At 38.9% G+C, this 20,506-nt stretch overlaps 3 protein-coding genes across 10 annotated transcripts in view; 2 read left to right on the top strand and 1 right to left on the bottom strand.

Annotated features, from left to right (window-relative positions):
- The first annotated feature begins 874 nt into the window (after window positions 1-874).
- On the top strand, window positions 875-12,312 carry shrprbck1r (sharpin and rbck1 related). Its single transcript, XM_056364065.1, has 14 exons — window positions 875-1,565; window positions 2,982-3,156; window positions 4,173-4,247; window positions 4,488-4,629; window positions 4,745-4,835; window positions 4,954-5,275; window positions 6,137-6,237; window positions 6,355-6,525; window positions 7,932-8,092; window positions 9,030-9,141; window positions 9,652-9,831; window positions 10,175-10,273; window positions 10,551-10,694; window positions 10,948-12,312. Exons 1-14 carry the CDS (start codon window positions 1,290-1,292, stop codon window positions 11,026-11,028), a joined length of 2,130 nt encoding a protein of 709 aa, XP_056220040.1. The 5' UTR covers window positions 875-1,289; the 3' UTR covers window positions 11,029-12,312.
- On the bottom strand, window positions 10,601-17,529 carry LOC130161088 (golgin subfamily A member 6-like protein 25). Of its 6 annotated transcripts, none has more exons than XM_056364072.1 (6): window positions 17,379-17,528; window positions 15,848-16,478; window positions 15,173-15,652; window positions 14,823-14,977; window positions 13,459-14,358; window positions 10,601-10,689 (listed from the first exon to the last, which is right to left on the bottom strand). In XM_056364072.1, the coding sequence occupies exons 2-5, from the start codon at window positions 16,305-16,307 to the stop codon at window positions 14,329-14,331; spliced, it is 1,125 nt and encodes a 374-aa protein (XP_056220047.1). In that variant the 5' UTR covers window positions 16,308-16,478; window positions 17,379-17,528; the 3' UTR covers window positions 10,601-10,689; window positions 13,459-14,328. The 6 variants fall into 6 exon arrangements, with proteins under 6 accessions (XP_056220047.1, XP_056220046.1, XP_056220041.1 ...); XM_056364071.1 differs by having other exon boundaries at window positions 13,459-13,568; window positions 17,379-17,527; XM_056364066.1 differs by lacking the exons at window positions 10,601-10,689; window positions 13,459-14,358 and having other exon boundaries at window positions 14,370-14,977; window positions 17,379-17,529.
- The window catches only part of oplah (5-oxoprolinase, ATP-hydrolysing), a 16,889-nt gene continuing 13,405 nt past the window's right edge, over window positions 17,023-20,506 (top strand). Inside the window, exons 1-2 of one of the 3 annotated variants that reach the window (XM_056364064.1) lie at window positions 17,023-17,128; window positions 20,204-20,423. In XM_056364064.1, coding sequence (XP_056220039.1) covers window positions 20,253-20,423 — 171 coding nt within the window. In that variant the 5' untranslated portion in view covers window positions 17,023-17,128; window positions 20,204-20,252. Of the gene's footprint in view, window positions 17,129-19,167; window positions 19,307-19,356; window positions 19,515-20,203; window positions 20,424-20,506 lie in introns of those variants that run through there. The other 2 variants (XM_056364062.1, XM_056364063.1) reach the window with 2 other exon arrangements.

Here is a 20,506-nt window from a genome sequence, read left to right as displayed (position 1 = left end):
TGATTCACATTTGTGAATTGTGAATTTGTGATTACAGATGCAATGCAAATGTAAATAATACAATTAATAATAGAGTAATTCCATTAATATTGTAATTGGACAAATCTGACAGGTCATTGTCTGCTGTGGAGAAGACCGATATGAATGAATGATAACATTATCCTAATATATCTCCATAGGTTTGTGTCAGAGATGACTGTGACGAGCCAAGAAAAGTGTATGAGAACAGTGTGGTAACTTCTAAGTCTGATGTCTTGAGTTTTTTTTTATTTATTTGAGAAACATTAGTACTAGAACTATAAAGTTTTATTTGTATTTTTATGTTTAATATATATGAAAGATATAAGTTACATCATAAAAAATATGGTTCTAAAGTCATAAAAATTGATTCTCAAAAGAAATGCCACAAGATGCAAAAGACTGATTTGAGCAGAATTTTTAAAATGAAGATGAGGGAGGACACAATACTTTTTCTTTGCTTAAATAAAAGTAGCAATACCACAATGTAAATGTACTTTGTTACAAGTAAACCTAAAAATGTTTGTGCTACAAACACATTTCATGTAAGTTTTTTTATGGGATCACTTGCTGCCCCTTTGTGGTCAAATATGTGCACTGTATGCATCAGCACAAGGTTTAACTGCATTGCACTGAAACCACAGACTTAAACACTCCTCTGATAAACAGCATATATGGCTCCAATTTAAATATTACATTTATTAAACATTAAGTTAGCTAATATGGGAACAAACCGAACTCCTGAGGGTCATATCGCAAAAAAACAAACAAACAAAAAAAACCTTCATAAATATTACAACAGCGTACGTCACCCCCACCCCCCACCACCACCACCAAACAACGCATGCGCAACACGGAGTTAAAGCGTACGTACATAAACACACTTCAGTGTTACTAGTATCAAACTACTTCAATAACCTTGACAGTTGGAAGATGTGGGGTGCCCCTAAGGATACTCTTAACGCTTGGCAGTCTAAAAGAAACACTAAATCTGCCTGAAACGGAGCTTTAGCGACAACGGAAGAAGGGAGAAGTGAAACCTCTAGCTTGGGCTGTAGTTTTTTGAAGTCGCTCAAAACAGTTGTCAGACTCTACGCACTTGCTTCCTGTTGTCAAGTGAGGCTATTAAATATCTAACAGTGAGATACAATGTGAGGCGTATCGCGAAAGAGTACTCAAACCAAGGGAAGGAGAAAACGTGGGAAAAGAGGTAAACAACCCAGCGGACCCCGTGTGTTTGTGTTTGCTTTCTACATGACTATGTTGGCAGGATGTCGCTGAGTTCAGGCGGTTGGACTTGCACCCCTGGAAACACACCGGATCAGTCCGCTGCTCTCCCAAGTCACTATGGGGCCTCGCAGTCACAACCAGGCTGCCAAACCGTCCTCATTTCAGTTCGGGTGTCGGTGTGCCATTCTGGTATTCGGCCACTGTGTCTTCCGGGGGCAGGTGATGAGTCACTCCGCCTGCAGCTCAGCATGGACCCGGGGAAATCCGGGGAATTCCGGTTGTCGCTCCAGGACAGCAGCGGGACTGGCCGGAGTGTGGTGAGTTCACGGCAGCACTAGTGTTGGGCTTGTTTTGATGTGTGTCTCAAACACTCTGTTTTATGAAAGATTTTTGATTAATGCTAGACATGACTCCATACTAACTGCCATCACTTGCTGTGTGAAAATTGGTGGAATAAACCCAAAGTTCAGTTTATATATAGCTCTGGCTTCTGACCAGGGCTGCATCACGAGGTTAAAAAGGAGTTGTGGACCCTTATTGACCCCTCTGTTCCTCACGTCTAATGTGTATTGTATGTTCCCTGTTTAGGAACCCATCAGTTAGCCTCCACAAAACAAAGTGCACAACCCTTGGCAGCTTTATTACGTTTCACATTTTTATTTGCTAGTTTGTGGGAATTTTTGTCATTAACCATAACTTTTGGCATATGTGTTAAAAGTTTAGCACAGGACCCCTTTACAAGACAGGGCCTCAACACTGATTAGAAGTGTTTTTTTTTTCTTTCTTTTTTATATATAGAATATAAATACTTTTACAGGCCTAAGGAGGTAAAACTGTCCAGTATTTCACATGAAAATAGCAAAGAAGACAAAGAAAATGAAATAGTGCAGCTACTGAGCCCTTAGAGGCTCCTGACTCTCAAGTTAGAGATCACTGGCTGAGAGGATGAGGGTTTAAGTCACTGTGTTTACCAGTTTACCACTGTGTTTACCAGCATCCAGCCTTTTTAGGAGTCCTCGAGTTCAGCTCCAAGGGTGCTGATATTTAGAAAGTATTAAGTACAAACACACCATCAATTCTAAAACCAACTAGTCCTTGAATAGTGGTCACTTTTGACAGTTACATGGGAAATTTACATACAGAGCCTTTATTCTTTTCAGTCATTGCCTTTTTGAAACAAATGTTAATTATTACTCAGTACACTATACTAAACCTGTTGTAATATAATACAACAGTTTTCCTTTCTGAAATTTTCTAATGTTTACATTTTTCTTGCAACAGTTTCAAATTAAACCTGATTGTCATTTTGGAGAATGGAGTTGGTGGTGCAGCTGAAATGTACTGCATTCCTCTAAAAAGCTTTTTGCATAGTTTGAACTATGGGGTGGAAAATATATGACACACCTCTCAGTATGATGCATTGCAATTCAGCAGCTTGGGAAAGTTTCATGCAAATCCGTTATTGTTTTCCATTAATTGCATTTTAAACTAATTCATATTTGTTCTGTTTTTTTATATTTTTCTTAATTACATTCAGTAACAATGTGTATCTATATTTCAGTTTGTTACAGTATAATGGAATATTAAAAGTAGGTTTTTACCAAACCGTGTGCGCACATGCAGTGATGCACATAGTTGCTATTTTGGAATAACATAACCTATGATTCATTTGCCTTCCCCATTCACCCTGCCTCATTTCATTTCATTGTTGCTCGCTCTTCCTCTTGTTCCAGACCATCGCCGAGTTTGATCTGAGGGCAGTACACTATGAGGTGAAGTCACCAAAGTGCCATGAGCTAAGTTTGGCAGCACCACCACATGACCGCATCAGCTTTAACTTCCGCTGTGAGCAGGAGGCTCATGAGTGGGCTACCGTGGTGATGTCATCACTGAGAGAAGCACATAGAGGTCAGTAACCTATCTTACCAAGTACTCACATTTCTGTTTGAGAGCAGCCACAGAGGAACGATGGTGAAAAACATAGATATTTTCTTGCAACAGGGTCATGTGAAGATTTTCAAATCCACTTTCAAATATTGAAGGACACTTTTGTTTTGTATTCTCAAGTGCTGGAATTCATTTAAGGAAAATGAGCTTGACTTGTCAAACAGAAGACCTTTTCACTGGCTTGGTCAATGCTTAGTAAAATCACTAGCGTCAGTCTCAACCACTGTAACCAAGCTTCATATTTTGGCTCTGAGGGAAATTCAATAAATTGGTCTGTGCTGACGCACATAATATGTCTTTTTGGTATTGCCAAGTGTATGTAAGTAATAAAGTAAAAGAAACGAAAGATGACAGTGAAAAACATATATTTATTATAAATATAATTGTAGAATGCTAAAACTGGTAATAAAACAGCTTTTATAACCTATATAGGCTAACATCATAATGATACTTAAACAGAACTGCACAGTATACAGCCATGGATTATCATTGAAGTCAACAGCTGTAGCTGTAACACAAACCTAGGCCCTTATTTTTCAACTATCTTAATATAGCAGAAAGTGCTGATGTTGGAACCTCCCCTGGGAATCTCCCTGTGTAGGTAAACTGGACTTTACCAGCTGAGAAGAGACCTTAAAATAGATGTAGGACATGCATAAAGGACTATATTTCCTTCCCAGTCTGGGAGGATCATAAAATACTACTTCTAAGCCATGGGGAAGTGGTCTGAGAAGTACAGCGTTTTTTTGGGACTGACAAAACATTCAAACTGACTTAAAGAATGTGGAGGTGACGGTGCGATAGACAAATTAGCCCTGTGGCACCAGACAGAGAAGCCTTTCTTTCAATTGATCTCATTTTAACGCTTTGTAAGTGAAGATAGAGTGGGAGTTGAAAAGCTGAATGTTTCCTGTTGGTCTATTGTGTTTTCTATTTAAATGTTTTCACTGGTTTTCAACATTTTTCATTGGCTGCAGTTCCACAAGATAATGGTCCTCAGCCCCCCCTGGATGGTCTCCATCTCCAGAACACGTTGGCCTTGCAACGAACAGGTGTGTACACTGAACATTTTCCTGTTAATATAAAATATTATATATATATCTTTTAGATGTGATTTAACTAATTCACTCATTTGGTCATTCATTCTACCCATTCATTCACTGAACCATTGTTAGCCCCATAGTGACTCTTTGGAGGTGTGGAAACATCCTCTGCACAGTTGCCTGTACTGTATGTTCACCTGTGTGGGCTTGTCTGTTTCCTTGTGCATGCATGTGTGTATCCATCTGTAGAGGAAAACTGCATAGAGTTGACCCAAGCCATAGAAGCAGGTGACATGCAGTCTGCTTCTGTCATTGCGGTCACACTTGCCCGACAACATGCTGCGCTCAAGATTAAGCCCTTGGCCAGAGACCCTGAAGACACTGAAATCAAGTAGGAACATGATTTTTAATATAACTGATGCTCAGTGATTGTTTTACGTTGTAAAATGTGATATAAGGTATAATATAGATTTGGCTGATGGTTTGTGTTTCGTTTTATTTAACAGTTTGGCTGTTGTAGTTGAAGATTCTTCCTCATCCTGTTGTGTCACTGTGAAAGTTTTCCCACATATGACGACCGCAGCACTGAAACAGCAGGTTAGTCTGAACCTCCTAATTTATTTCTCTCACAAAACCACTATTATTCTGCCTAATTGTTTCTTTATTTCACTGTTATTCTCTCCTGGTTGCTTCCTTTCATTTTTTACCACTTCAGATGTTTCTTGAATATGGCTTTCACCCGCGGGTGCAGCGCTGGGTGATTGGCCAGTGCTTGTGCACCAACCAGCGTTCTCTTGCCTCATACGGTGTTCGTCAAGACGGCGACACCGCCTTCTTGTACCTCCTATCAGCCCGTCATGCTCATTTGACGCTCCAAGTCCTGCAGCAGGACCAGGAGAGTGCCCTCCTCCTCAGTCCTCCATCATTGTCCCTCCCCACCTCTCCCCTCCCTTCTACCTCTGCGAACGGCCCCTCATCTCAGGACCGGAGGCCATGCACCACCCTGCCCCCTAGACTCAATACCGGCAGCAACATTGGTGAGTGAAGGCATTAATATGTTGGATTGATTGATGCACATGAGGAACAACAAATGGTGATATCAGTGTAACTTGTTTCCTGTCACAACACTCATGAAAACCCTAATCCACTGGTTTATTTCTTTAAGTTTACTATAATCCTCTTTAATTCATCAAACTCTTCTTGGTTTTTAGGATCCACTTAAAACAGCTTGCAGATGAATACTGTACACCAGACTTAACAGGATTCTGTTTCATTTTATATATTAATATGATGTCACAATTGAATACATTAATTAAGAAGAAAGAAGGTATTAGAAGAAAATGCTTCCATTTTTAGTTCTAATATACATCTATATATCAAATATGATATTTGAGATGAACTGTTTGTAATTCTAGCATGACTTTATAGCACCACAGTCACACCAATTTTTAATTGAATCAAAATACTGAATGTAGAGATCAGTGCTCCAGATAGACATTGCCTGCCGTATCTGTTCCTTGTGCTATCACTGACTATATAGTGACAATATAACAATGCACAGTAATGGAATGTGTCAGAATAGACCAATTTAAATGTGCTTAACTGTGTATTGAAGTATTGTTAAAAACAAAAAATTCGATAATCTAATATTATTCAAAATGATGTATTACTTTCCATAATGCAGCGTCGTTTCCTTTAGACCTAATAAAGAAGGTCAGTAGAACAGACAGTGGTAACATCTATAGGAAGGTTTGCACTTGCATGCAGTGCTTGTATCAAAGCTTATGTAACACATACAGATACATAGACATTCACATACTAGTTGAATGGGTACACGCATTCATTGCAGACCTTACCGGTTGCTCATTATTTACTTTTTTTCCCTTTTTTTATTTCAGCTGGGTCAGAGAGAGGAAACATCAATGAGATCAGAGATCTCATCAACCTAGAGATGCCTCAACTCAATGAAGCACTGTGCGCCAACATGTCTTCCTCCCAGGTAATACACAGGAGCAGTTATGGTGGTATTGTAATTGTAATATGTTTAAGTGTTTCATTATTCAAGTTTATCTAGGCAATTGGAAGCAAAAAATAAAAGTGCTAATGTGTGTTACAGGGTTGGTCATGCCCCTCTTGCACTTACATTAACAAACCGACTCGGCCGGGCTGTGAGATCTGCAGCACAAACCGACCTGAGAACTACATCATCCCAGGGGGATACAGACCTGATGCGCTGGAACTTAGGCGAATCCAGCAGGAGAAGGAGGCTATCAGACAGTACCAGCAGGTAGGAAATACACACACAACTGAACACACTATGCACCCTTACATATACAATCATACACCTGTATGCATGCAACTACAGTTTGTGTCACCCATATATACTAAACAAAACCTTATTTTGGCATATGCTCCAAGGGATAGAGATATAATGTCTCGAACAAACACTAAGAGTAGCGTACCTTTTAGTGACAATTACAAAGAAGGTTTCCATAAACAGGCCTGGATCAAATAATATTTTGTATATAAAAAAAAAATAAAAAAGGTGCTAGGCAAAAGAGGGTTCCAAATTGGACAAGATACTCAAAACTAATAATGAGAGGGAAGTATGAAACTGATTCCAAGCTGACATTTGAATACAAACTTGCAGGCTCTCTCAGGTTGACTCTCTTCTCTTCTGTCTCTGTCTTTTTGAAGGAGAAAGGGAGAAGAGAGGTGCTGAGGAGTGCTGGGGCTCAAAACAACTCACTCCTGTATAACCTGGACCAGGACTACTGAACACACAGAGACACAGGCATACACACACACACTCCATGTTCATTCATGTTTCATTCACAGACAGTTTGAACTTGTAGCACCAGTTTTGTTGCACTCTTCAATCGCTTCCTTTTAAATCAAGTAATAAATCATCATTCACAAGCCTATGTCTCGATGCATGCCTACAGATATGCTTGAATTGAAAGCATATGGTATTTCTATAATGAAGTTTGAATGTTGACTCATTTGAGATGCACGGATTCCACTGCAGACTATTTAAGCCTTATTTCTGCCTAGTATTGGCCAAATAAGCAATATGAGTGATGGTGTAGGTGCATCTCCGTCTCCAGTGTTTTGCATGTTCATGATACCCCACCGTAGAGAAACTGTATGAGAACAGATGATTTCACATTTTATGAAAATGTGCAAACACTGTTATGGTGAAAGAAGACCAATATAAATCTTCTGATGCCATTATTTACATTTAATCTGAGGAAAGATGGATTTTTTTGTCACAAATATATAATAATGAACTTGTTTGGCCCTGGTGATAATTATCAATCAGGATTTGATGATAAGACTATGAATGAATATTTGTCTTTGTATTGACCCATCCAGCTGGATAATCATGATCACTGTTGACTTTTTACATCAAGTGGCTTTTTAATGGACAGAGGTTGCCACTAAATTGAATGTAATATTTGTTAATTTAAATTGTCTTATTGTATATACCCTGTGAAACAGATAATAAAATGTTTATACACAATGTGTGTGTCTGCATGTATGAGCATGCCTGTACATGTGTGTGTGGATGAAAAGTTGTAAATTTAGCCCACAGTATTTTTTATGCATTACCAGTCTCATTGTGCCCCCTGAGGGGAAGTTGTTTATGGAATATACTTTTAACCCTCCCAACAACACCGCTCCTTGTCTCAGGCAAGGGAAGAGGAGCGCAGGGAGAATTTTGCTCGACTGGTGATGATGGACGGCCAGGATCTGGTGCCTAACCCAGGGCCTGTGGACTGTAGGATCTGCTATGTGGACCTGCAGCCTGGAGAGGGGGTCCTGCTTAGGGAATGTCTTCACTGCTTCTGCAGGTAAGAATCAGGAGGTTTGGAGGAATCAAAAAAAAAAAAAAAAAAAAGTGACAGTACTGTGTACAATACAATTGAGTTCACCCCTGGTCAATATCACTAAAATGTTGAGTAAATCTTGTCAATTTAATACAATTTTATTTATCTTTAGCCAAAGCCCAAGAAGAATGAAAAGAATCAACTGCAACAAAAGTCAGTACACCCCTCATTAGTGAGATTCCATTATTGTATATATTTTTTTATTGTTTGTATATCTGTCTTTATTTTTGATGATGGATTTGGTCGTCTTTGCTGGAGGGGTTTTGTTGCTCGAACTTCTGCTTTAAAACACTCCTAAGATGTTCTATTGGATTCAAGTCAAGTAACATTCATAGTCATAGGTTTCACTTTTTTTTTTTTTTTTACATCTTTATGAAATCTCACCATCTGGTTTACTTGTTCAGGCAGTTCCTTTTATTGTGGAGCCATGTTGTATTACACACAACCCAGGCCAAAACTGAGAAAAGGAGTTATTTATTAACGTTGTTTTATAAACTTGTTTATGTTAGCCTTAATTTGAAATCACAGGAGTACTCACTTTTGTTGCATTGAGGTTTTACTCTGGGTCCCATGTTTTCAATGTAGTACCCTACAGTGTAATACCCTACACTTCATCTTTAAAAATACAATCATTCTAAGATGATACAATTTTTAATCATTTCATGTTTTGGTGATATTGAACAAGGGTGTACACTGTTTTTTTGTGGTGTCACATCAAAGGAGGGAGCATAAGGGTAAAAGGGAAGAAGCAGGTGTGTAGCCGGGAGAGGTACTTCACTGCTTTTGCTAATAGGATGAGGAGTAAGTGTTTGTTTTTTTTTTTTTAGACCGATAAAATATCCTGGATGTTTCACTTGATTCAAACAATTCTTTTTCTGTGTTTGTGTGTGTGTCTGCCCAGAGAGTGCTTACGCTCAGTCATCATGTTAAGTGAGGAGCCTGAGGTGCCCTGTCCCTACAGAGACGACACATATTCCTGTACCTGCTCCCTGCAGGAGAGGGAGATCAGAGCTGTGAGTTACATCAACAAACATCTTTGTTCTGATACAACAGGTTAAGATACAGTACCTTTTGTAACTGGTATATCAGCAGTCAGTATTAGCATCCTAAACGCATCAGAATGTTTAAATCAAACTGTAAATGATGTTTCAATTTTGCAAGAAAAGCTCCTTTCAACACAGTCAGTTCCAGCCAAGAAGCTGGAGCTACTGCTCTGCTACTTGGTTTTAGTAGTGTTTGGCCTCTCCCCCTGTGGAAAGTCTAGCTGCTCCAACTGTGATGAAGAGACAGTTAGCCATATGGACATAGCTGCTATGTGTTAATCAATAAACTGTGATCCAACCAGGACAGGCAGTGGTTTTAATTTAGCCTCTGTGTGAAGCGTAAAGTGGGTTGTAGGAAAATGTGTTTGAAATGACCACCAGTGAAGCTGGTTTGGCACTACATGAGGATTGTGTAAAAGAAAAGTACAAGAGAAGAAGTCCCACTCTTCACTATGCTTTCTTTCCCTTTCTGCTTTACAGTTGGTGCCAGCAGAGGAGTATGAGCGCTGGCTGCAGAGGGGTCTGTCAGTGGCTGAGTCTCGATGTGAAGGCAGCTATCACTGTGCCACTCCAGACTGTCGGGGCTGGTGTGTGTACGAGGACACAGTCAACGTCTTCCACTGCCCCGTCTGTGGGAAACACAACTGCCTGATTTGCAAGGTATGAAGTATATAAAGTATATACACAGTGAATTGTCTTGGTGTGCTCAGGGTTAACACATGAGATTGTGTGTTAAATGTGCATTTATGAATATATGCACAACTGTAGTATAACTGGGGTAAAGCTTGAACCTTGGATTAATCAATTAGTAAAAGATGATTAATAACAAGTCCTTTGAAAAAAAAAAGAGAAACTACAGAGCTGAAAGTAGTCACAGTTTTGTAATTAGTCTGGTCACCTCAGGCTAACTTCTGCTTAAAGACAGAAAGGTTTCTATTTTTGTGCATCAGACTTCCACTTAAGTTGAATACCCACACATCTTTTTCTGTTCTTGTTACTTCAGTCAATTCATGAGGGAATGAATTGTAAGCAATACCAGGATGATCTTGCAGCCCGTGCTATAAATGACTCTGCTGCAAGGAGGACAACGCATCTACTCAAGGTGAGCTGTAATGGGATCTTGTTAATATGTGTATACCAGTAAGAGAAAAGAGATAGCTCTTCTAAGCAGTCCATCTCTGTTTTTGGAACTGTGATTACTAGTACAGTATTAGTCAAATGTATCTGTGGTATAGCCAATCCATGTCGAAGTGTAGAGGTATGTTATAATCCATTGATAGATGGCAGAAACAGAAACTGGCATCTACGACATCCTTTCATCTCATATTCTCTCTTTTTTCCTCTTCCTCTCCATCATACACCTTCTTTCTGTCTCACAGACTCTTGTGCAGTCAGGGGAGGCAATGCACTGCCCCCAGTGTGGCATCATTGTGCAGAAGAGGGATGGATGTGATTGGCTGCGCTGCACTGTCTGTCACACTGAGATCTGCTGGGTAACCAGAGGGCCTCGCTGGGGACCTAGGGTAAGACATATTTCTTTTCAATTTTTTTTTCCAAATTAACCTACCTTAGCTCCTACATCCACCGGATTTGTAAATAGTGATTTAGGAACCAACAAATTATTGTTGATGGTCTACTTCTTGGAACGGTGGCAATATTCATTCCTCAGTGTCGACAGATTCTCAGAAAGACTGAATATCTATAAAGTCCAAATCGCTAGTTTTTCACATAAATGTGATTATCATCTTTCCACTCTTATTCTTTTTCCTTTCCAAGGGTCCTGGAGACACTAGTGGAGGCTGTCGCTGCAATGTCAACAATCAGAAATGTCATCCTAAATGTCAAAACTGCCACTGAGAATCTCTTGTGGTCAGATTGAAGAAAGGAATGAGAGACTGAACTTGAAATAAACTATTCTCTAAAACAGGGAAAAGAGCATCGAGTTATATAAGAAGATATATTTAAGCCAAAACTGACTGTGCGGGATTGTTACATGCAATACATCCCACTGGTTATAACTGGAGACATTCTCAGCGAATTTCTAACCATCACTTACTGCCAAAATAATCTGTGCCCTTGGCTTTTCAGTGTAATCAGAATGACAGGAATATGTTGACATTTAACTCAACAAGGAAATGCAAGCTGTGTGAGTTTAACAGTACAGTGTTACGCATAATTTCACTGATCACATTTAACTGTAATCATAATAAGTATGGTTAGAAGTACGCAGGAAGAGTATTTACTTTTTTGTGTGTGGTGCCTTTTTAAAATGACTGCACTGCAGATTTAGCAATACAGGGGTGTTTTCTGTTTTGGTAGTTACATACCAGGATGCATTAAACTGAAGTGACCTTATTCTTGTGCACAAAAGCTGTAGCAGGGTGTTTATGATGACATTTTCTGGGAAAAGTCATGAAATCCTTGTTGTGTCCTTGATATGCAATTTTCTGCATTGAGATAGATTAAACAAGTGTAAGTTATATATAGTGTATTTTTTTGTGTCCGTGTGATAATGCAATTGCATGTGTTTCTCGTCACCATACACGTTTGAAATGAGAATGCGTCTGATTGTTGGACTGATTCTGATTCGCTGTTTATGCACCTGACCTAGAGTGGAACGAGACTGTGTTCTGTTTAGCACTCACAGGCTTTCTGTATTTGACAAGAAGTGCAAGGATGCAGCATTCAGAGGCAGTATCCCTCCTGCTGACAAGCTGAGTATTGTATGGTAACATTCCCGTTTAGGTACTCTATAATAGGATGTATATGGTGATATTAGCTCGCATACTTAACTGCTTTTTGTAATGGTTTGTGAAAACTTTGTATCCTTATTGATATTTTGAATATTTTCTAATTCATGTGTGCATGAATTTGTTATTCTAAGACGACAACAGATTTTCACATCATCACCTTAACTAGGATAAGAGCAAGTATGTTCACCAGCTGCACCATGTCCACCAGAAAAAAGATTTAAAAAAAGAATAATAAAAAAAAAAGAATACCACAGTATGCCCTCAACTACACTACTGCCCTGCACTGAGAAGCCATGAATAATTCTTCACTGTTACTTGTGTTCAAATGACAGCAGTGTTGCTGATGTTCTGCTGTGCCTTAATGATCAATAAATAACCTTTAAACTCACAGACCCTTTGTGCATGTTTCAATGTCCAGTTTTGACAAATCTGAAAACTACCAAACTCAGTCATCATGTCTTTGTATTGCTGGAATGGCCAAATATGGAAGAGCGAAAGTTGGAGAACAAACCCACAGTATCAGGTTAGTGAATGTGAGACCTTCCTTTTTTTGACAAAACAAAGAGAACATTATCTCAGTTAAGTCATCAAATTCCCCTTTTGGGGGATTTTAGAAATACAGACCTCAGTGTTCCTAAAATCCTGACTACTACCCTAAAACTATCCTGTATTGTGACAGATGTTTTGCTTATAAACCATACATTTTAAAATGTTATTTCTTTTAATAAAAGGGATAGTATTTCAGTGCCAAATTCAGGAAACCTGCCCAACCATGCCCAACCCGTACCTTTCTGGACACTCCATTCAAATTCAAATGTGCTTTATTGGTATGAAACTTTCAAAAACGCTGTCGCAAAAGCATCAAAATATAATTTAGCTGAGTGGATGACAAGAACAGAAAAAAAGAACAATAACACATCATCAAGCTCAATATATACTGTATTAATATATTTACAGCACATTATGTGCATGTGCGTGTGTGTGTGTGTCATTCACTGTCCCTCAGTTTGTGGCATGCTGATGTGCCCTGTCTCCTTCTCCTAGGAGTATTTTTAATTTTGAGAAACTAAAGTAAATGTTTCACTGTATTCTTAATTCAAATGCGAAGTCATACAATAACACTAATGTGTTATGAAGTGGTGACTAGTTGATAATAATTTAGATAACAATGTTAGATTCATAAGTTAGAGTAGACTAGATTGTGCTGGCTAACATCCACAACTGTTATCACCCACACTCCTTATTCTTCTGTTTATACTGACTTGTATCCTTACTCAAAAACTGACATGGACAGCAAACACAACAAAGTATAATATATTGTGCTTTAACAGCTATGCCCAAGTTGTTGAGATGTTTTTTTTTTTTATCTGTGAAGATTCTCTTTCAGGTTGATGGACACAAGTCCGTCCACAAGAGGCACTTGCATTTCATGAGCAACCATTTAGTCATTAAATAAATCAAATCTTATAAAGTTCAAATCTTAGGATCCTTGTCTTTCAATAATGAATGAATTAGCTACAGTAACAGCACTTACATGAATTAAAATCCATCTTTACTGTCTTCACCTCTCATGTGGCTGGTGAAACACTGGAGCATTCCCTGGCTTCATCTTGTCTTCCTTGTCTTGTTATCAGCTTTGTTCCTCTGTAACACATACTCAGACACATAAACACACACACACACACACACACACCCCTTAATTAATAACTTTGAAACCTGTTTCTGTTTGTTATTGAAAACAATCTTCTATTCTTAGCATTGTAGCCTGGCACTGAACAAAGAAGATAGAAGCAGCTGTTGAGACACTGGAGCATCTACTGGCTTTGGACAAAGTCCTTGCAGCATATGTCTTGTCTTCTCAGTCCATATTTTATGTGCAGTATGCTGCTAAGAGTGTCTTGTTCTACGTCAGCATTCCTCAAAGGCATTGCAAACAACAGCAGGAAGTTCTCTGAAGGTTGAGTCTCAACTGCTGTCAACCAAAACCGCCTCTGCCTGTCTGACTGACTGTCTACCTTGTTTGTCCATGGGTGAGATGTAACAGCCTGATACTGTCTTTGAGTAGAGCTTCGGCACTGATACTGATCTGAGCAATAATTTTGCTTGTGAGTTTGGACAGATTGTGTCTGTCCTGCTGGAACAGCTAGTTGATCCTGTTGAATTCCTGTAAAAACACCACTACAAACAGCAGGTACAATTTGTTAACAGCATCACTGTATATGTGGTGCAGAATTTCAGCATCATAACATCTTTGGTGGTCTTTGGTTAGCTCAAAGTGAAGCTTCAGTTCATCCCCTGTATGTGTGAACAGCAGTCATGAATGTAAAGCCACCATGTACCAGACATCTGTACCAGCGTCAAAGGGATTTCACCAGGATTGTTGAGGTTATATATTTTTCCATATTCACAGTGGCGAAGAGCACTGTGTGAAAACCTGTTGTGACAATAAGAAACCAAGTGTTCAAGGTTGTGGTTGATCGACTATAGTGCTTACACACAGCTGTAAGGAATAGCACACACTTTTTTCAGCAGCTGAAGATTTTGAATAAGAATTCTCGTTATTAGATTTTTACTGATTGCTCTTGTAATAATGTAGTAATGACTACTGAGTACTCATTGCTGGTGTGATCCCATTGCAAGTCTCTAGTTTCAGATTGCAAAAGATTGTTGTCATGTAAGCTTCTTATCATTTGATTTCAGGACACTCCTTCCCTTTTTTAAAAATTTAAATATTATGGTAATATTAACAAGAGACCATCTTGCGATGGGATCATACCAGCTGCAACGCCTGTTAACATGTTGGATTCAGAAAGTATGATTTGTGCTTTAAAGAACAGCCATGCTCAAGTCACCGTACCCTGCAAAGAACCCAGTAACTATTTTTGAAAATATACCCACTTTCTCTTCATCTTCCTCCTCTTGATTTTCCTCTTCTCTCCCCTTCTCCTTCTTGCGTTTTATTTTTTCTTCCATCTTTTGTTGTTTCTTTAGCAGCTTCTTTCTTTTACCCTGTTGCCTCCATGTTCTTATCTCCTTCATTTCAGAAGTATCATCTGAAAGAAACAGAACAACAAATATAAGCCTGGAGTACAGTTGAATACCTGCAACCCACCAATCATTTAAGTGTCAACATTAAGACCTTGTGAATCTGACATCTTGGAAAGACATTGAAAATGACTGTTTAACAACAGGCAGCAACACAGACATATATGAAATACATTGTACAGTATGGAAGCTGACTCTCTTACCACCAGCATCAATGGCCTCCTCCTTCTGGTAGGTCTTCGTAATGGCCTTGATGATTTGGTCCTTCTGGTGTTCGAGGTACAGTATTTTCAAATTTGAAACTAGTCCCTTTTTTTGAAAAGATTTATTTCTTTCTGTCTTCTCCTCCTGTATTTCTCCATCATCCTCATCTTCCTCCTCACTCTCCTGTCTTTCTCTCTCCTCCCTTTCCTGTGTCTCTCTCTCCTCCTGCTCCTGTTTTAGTCTCTCCCCCCTCTCCTGTCTCTTTCTTTCTTCCTTCCTCTCTTTCCTCCTTTCAATCTTCTCTTGTTCCATTTCCTGTCTCTCAAGCCTTTCTCTCTCCTTTTGCTCCTGTGTTCCCTCTCTCCCCTTCTCCTTCTTGTGTTTTATCTTTTCTTCCATCTTTTGTTGTTTCTTGAGCAGCTTTTTCCTCTTACCCTGTTGCCTCCATGTTCTTATCTCCTTCATTTCAGGAGTATCATCTGAAAGAAACAGAATAACAAAGATAAGCCTGGAGTATAGCTGAACACCTGCAACCCTCCAATCATTTAAGTATCAACATTAACTTCTTGTGAATCTGACATCTTAATAAAAAATACTGAAAGTGACTGTTTAACTACAGGAAGCAACACAGACATGTATGAAATACATTGTACAGTATGGAAGCTGACTCTTACCATCAGCATTAATGGCCTCCTCCTTCTGGTAGGTCTTCGAGATGGCCTTGATGATTTGGTCCTTCTGGTGTTCGAGGTACAGTATTTTCAGTTTTGAAACTAGTCCCTTTTTTGGATATGATTCTTTTCTATCTGTCTTCTCCTCCTCCTGTTTTTCTACATCATCTTTCTCCTCACTCTCCTGTCTTTCTTCCTCCACCCATGCATGTCTTCTTCTATGCTCTCTAAGTCTCTCTCTCTCCTCTTGCTCCTTGCTCTCTCTCTCCTCTCGGGCCTGCCTCTCTCTCTCCTCCCTCCTCTTCCTCCTTTTCTCCATCCTCTCCTGTCGTTCAGCTTCCTCTCTCTCCAGTCGCTCTCTTTCCTCCCTCTCACTCTCTCTCTCCTCCTGCACCTGTCTCTCTCTTTCTTCCTGTGCCTTTCTCTCTCTTTCCTTCCTCCTCCTCTCTCTGCTATTCTCCATCTTTCCTTGTCTTTCGTTCTCTCCCTGCTCCTGTCTTACTCCCTAAATCCTTTCCAATCTTCCTTCCTCGGTCCTCTACAGCCTTTCTCTCTTCTCTTTCTGTTTTTCTCTCTCTGTCCACTTGTGTTCTTCTCACTGCGTTCCCTTCTGTTGTTTTCACTGTCCAGTATTCTGAAAGATAAATTAATAATATTGGTTTAATTTAATTGTAAAATAAATTTTAATTAGACTTTAAAATTTTACTTTTACTACATTTCTATAGTCTGTGATCATTTTAGTTTACAGACTGCTCTCTTTAAAGATGTGTAACAACAATTGTACCAGCTATAAAGCTCTGGCTGGATTTAAGACCCTCGCTACTTTTAAGTCATCAGGAATGGATGCACATTACTACAAAAATGTAATCAATTACGCATTATGTATTGCTTATTGAAAAAGTAACCAAGTTATACTTCTTCTTATGGAGAAGAAGCAAATAACGCCACACCCACACAGGTTGCATTTACCTAATACTGTAGACCTAGCAGCTAGTCTATGGTGGACGTTTTACTGACCACCAGAGCTAACGTCATGGTGACTGCACTCCACAAGTCCTGTCATTCCACGCGGGTTCACACACCTCCCATCTCCTAGAAACTCCCAAACCCAAGTGACCCCTAGGTTGTCACAAACCGCTCCCGGTCACCTCCAGCACCAGTGCCTAAGCTACCTGACAGGTACCGATCTTAATATAGGGTATTCACTGTTCACAGCAGCAGTTAATATCAAGCCTCCAAACAAATCCCGGTGAGACTTCAAACATACCGACCTCTCCAAGTACGGTAAGTATTAAGTATAAATACCTTATTATCATTACTGAAAAATTAGGTTATTATTGTTATGCTTACACTTCATTGTTACTTAATGAATTGTTCCTCAACATTGTAAACTAAAATGTATGTAATAAGACATTAAAATTATTTATTTTCCGACACTGAAATGGTTAGCTAAGATGCTAGTGCTAGGCTAATGCTAATGCTAGCAAGCTAGCTAGCTAACCAAGCCTAGTTCGGTGAACTAAATTTGACCTACCTCTCCGAAGGTCTCGGTGATAGTGATGGATGCGAGCTCCACGCCTGTATTTATAATCCACCAGCATTCTGGAATGCAGTTGTTATGGGTGATCAGCAGGTGGTTTCCATGCACATAATTTTATTTTATGTTTTATGTAGTTTTACTTGGTTTTATTTTTGTTTTATCTGATTTTCATAATACCTTGTAGTTCTGTTTTGTTTGTATATGTTTTTATGTACTGATCTCTAAATTAAGAAATGTTGTGGCGTTAAGGGAGCTGCTGGTTGCTATCGGTTGCTATGCACACAGTTGACGACCAATTTGTTTACATATATTATGCATGTTTGTGCACTTGTGTTAATAAATAACGGTAATAATTTATTGAATAATAAATTGTGAGTGTAATATAGCATTCATAAAAAAGATTTTGATGGTTGTCACTGACGATCTGACTGCAAAATATTAAATATTTATAAATTTTAGATTTTACGATCCCCCTAGACATGTTTTAAGGCATAGAAATACTATTTTAAAATTAATTTGTTTTATCCACAATAAGTTTACTGACAAAGTCTTAAGATTAGCCTACATCTAGCTACTACTTTGTACTTCATTAAATATCCAGAATAAAAAAATAAAAAAAATGTGTACAGAGAGACAAAAATAAATATTGGTGAGGTTAAGAGGTATTGTAGTCCATATCTTACTTATAAATCACTCAGACTTTCTCTCTTACATGCTAATCATACCCATGGTAACACGGATTAAACGTTCATATAAGTCGTGAAATAACCAAAATTAATAAATATATTTTCTACCCCTTCCAAAACTATAGTCAAAGCCTTTAAAACAGTTTATTTAAAATATAAACAATAGAAAGTAAATAAGAAAAGTAGGCCAATAGAATGTTTCTTACATTGTTGCAGTTATTAAACATTAATGGTGTTGCACAGCTCCCAAAATAAAAACGCAGTCTAACATTTTAAAACATAGTCCTTAAAAATGTTGTCTTGCCATGTATTAAACACTGATATATGAAAATATGGATATCTAACGGTTAACATAAAATATAGTTAGACATTTGTTAAACTAATACATAGCTAATGTTATGTAGCTATCGTCCTAATATAAGGCTAATTCATGAATCTGGACGTGCGTTTTGAAGGCTAATTGAATTCATTGAAGAAAAATTATATGTAAATAAATAAAGGTTTTATTTTCAAATGACATTATATCCTCTTTTGAACAAAACCCAATGTGTTCCTAAATGGACATGCTTAATTTTACTTTAGCTAGCTAGTTGCAGTCAGTAGCCTCACCTAAATAGTTGATTTTGCTGCGTGTTGGAAAATGTTTGGCAGAAATATAAGAAAATAATCTTTCAAAACTGAAAATCTTGCCAGATATCACTCACTAGATCAACCTAATCAAAGAACACATTTCAATAGAGGAAACAGCTAAGTCGTTAAAAAACCTGGATACCTATCATGTGATTTACATGAATCTAGATCTGAAAAGTAACTATAGTAATAAAAGCATTGGGGTAAACTGTACAAAATGTTCTCGCTAAATTGTTACATTTCACCACTGCTCTCCACTCAGTCCTATGCAGCAAACTTTTTAAAATTTATTTTGACAACAGCAGACAGGAAAGGGTTGTTGGCAGGGAATCAGCTGTGACCTCTCGCTGCGTTATCGTGGTGGATATCCATGGATACATCCATGCGTATGCGCCAGGCGCAGACTGTATGATCCAGAGCTACTCAAATTTCAGACCCCCGGCTTCTTGCACCGGGGCGGAGTTTAAGCCCCAGCAAGCTGCACACAGAGAGACTGACTCCTTCGATGTGAGTTACGAGACCAAGCAGAGACGTAAGGGGAGGTGGACCTGACAGTTAGCGGATTATCAAAGATTAAGAGTCTGCCAGTGTAGCACCAGTGGACAGGTGGGTAAAAATATCGGTTGGGCTTCGTTGCTTCGGACTGGGGATGTGCATGCTCCCCTGCACACAGACAGTGAAGGGGTTGTAGCCATAGCACGCTCACAGCAGCTGAGCCGTGTTGGAGTAATCGGTGTGGAGATCATTTCGATTGCATTGGGGCAGTGCAGAGTTCTCATTTATCTCTGGAATAACCCAATCAATCCACATTGAGGTAATCATGCACTTATCTTAACGGTTGCGGTCTGGTCAGTGACATTCCTGCAGGGTGGATTCTGGGGTTAGCATGTTCCTTTAAAACTGAACTGCCCTTTCACCTTGTTTTAACGTCACAGCAGCAGACACAATACTTTCCCGTGTGTAAAAAAAACAAAAACAAAACATACAATATGTAGACTCTCACAGTTATGGCTTATTTTGGAAAAGGTAAGATTGAAAACGTATATAAATAGATACAAATGGCTTAAAGTATGTGACAACAATACAATTACAATGAACTTGTATGTAGATAAGCCTGAGATGTGGTTGTTATGATATTTCAATGGCGATGGAAATGTATGGATAAGTGTGTCTGTGTTTGTGTGTTTGTGTGTGTGTGTGTGTGTGTGTGTGTGTGTGTGTGTGTGTGTGTGTGTGTGTGTGTGTGTGTTCTCAGTAGCAAAATGTCAAACTAGAGATGTGGAGCATAGGAGAGAGAAAAGTCAATAAGCTTGGTGGTTCATTAGTTAACGCTGATACAGGCTTTCAATTGCTAAGCAGGTGTGTTTTTGATTTTTGTAAATGAAAAGTGTTTCTCTCGCTCCCCTTCCAACAGGTATGTCGCCTATTCCCTTATCAGTACATTATTGCACAGTTAGAGTGAATACAGTCTTTCTCTAACTCTGTCTAACTGTACCTTCTCAGACTCCACTCAGTCCCAGATTCAGGAGCAACTTGTTTATCACTTCTCACTATGGCTGAAACTGAGGGGAAATTTGACTTTGCCATCGACCGGGGTGGCACCTTCACCGATGTGTTTGCCCGGCTGCCTGATGGCCGTGAGAGAGTCCTGAAACTGCTTTCGCGAGATCCCCAAAACTACAAAGATGCTCCTACAGAAGGGATCCGCAGAGTCCTGGAAGAGGTAACATGACAGGATCAATGGATGCATTAATACATAGTTTTCTGAAATATTAGAAAGCACATCATAGTTATATTTCATTTATA

The sequence above is a fragment of the Seriola aureovittata genome, chromosome 20 (assembly GCF_021018895.1).
Source record: "Seriola aureovittata isolate HTS-2021-v1 ecotype China chromosome 20, ASM2101889v1, whole genome shotgun sequence".
In the NCBI taxonomy this organism is placed as follows: Eukaryota; Metazoa; Chordata; class Actinopteri; order Carangiformes; family Carangidae; genus Seriola; species Seriola aureovittata.
Note: the sequence above shows the minus strand (reverse complement) of the source record. Positions and strands in the feature narration are given on the sequence as shown.

Coding starts and splice junctions, on each gene's coding strand:
- shrprbck1r (XM_056364065.1), top strand. CDS start 1,290: ATGTCGCTGAGTTCAGGCGGTTGGACTTGCACCCCTGGAAACACACCG. Junction 1,566..2,981: donor GCGGGACTGGCCGGAGTGTG/GTGAGTTCACGG, acceptor CTCTTGTTCCAG/ACCATCGCCGAGTTTGATCT. Junction 10,274..10,550: donor GGACAACGCATCTACTCAAG/GTGAGCTGTAAT, acceptor TCTGTCTCACAG/ACTCTTGTGCAGTCAGGGGA.
- LOC130161088 (XM_056364066.1), bottom strand. CDS start 16,307: ATGGAGAATAGCAGAGAGAGGAGGAGGAAGGAAAGAGAGAGAAAGGCA. Junction 15,653..15,847: donor GGAGGCCATTAATGCTGATG/GTAAGAGTCAGC, acceptor TGTTTCTTTCAG/ATGATACTCCTGAAATGAAG. Junction 14,978..15,172: donor GGAGGCCATTGATGCTGGTG/GTAAGAGAGTCA, acceptor TGTTTCTTTCAG/ATGATACTTCTGAAATGAAG.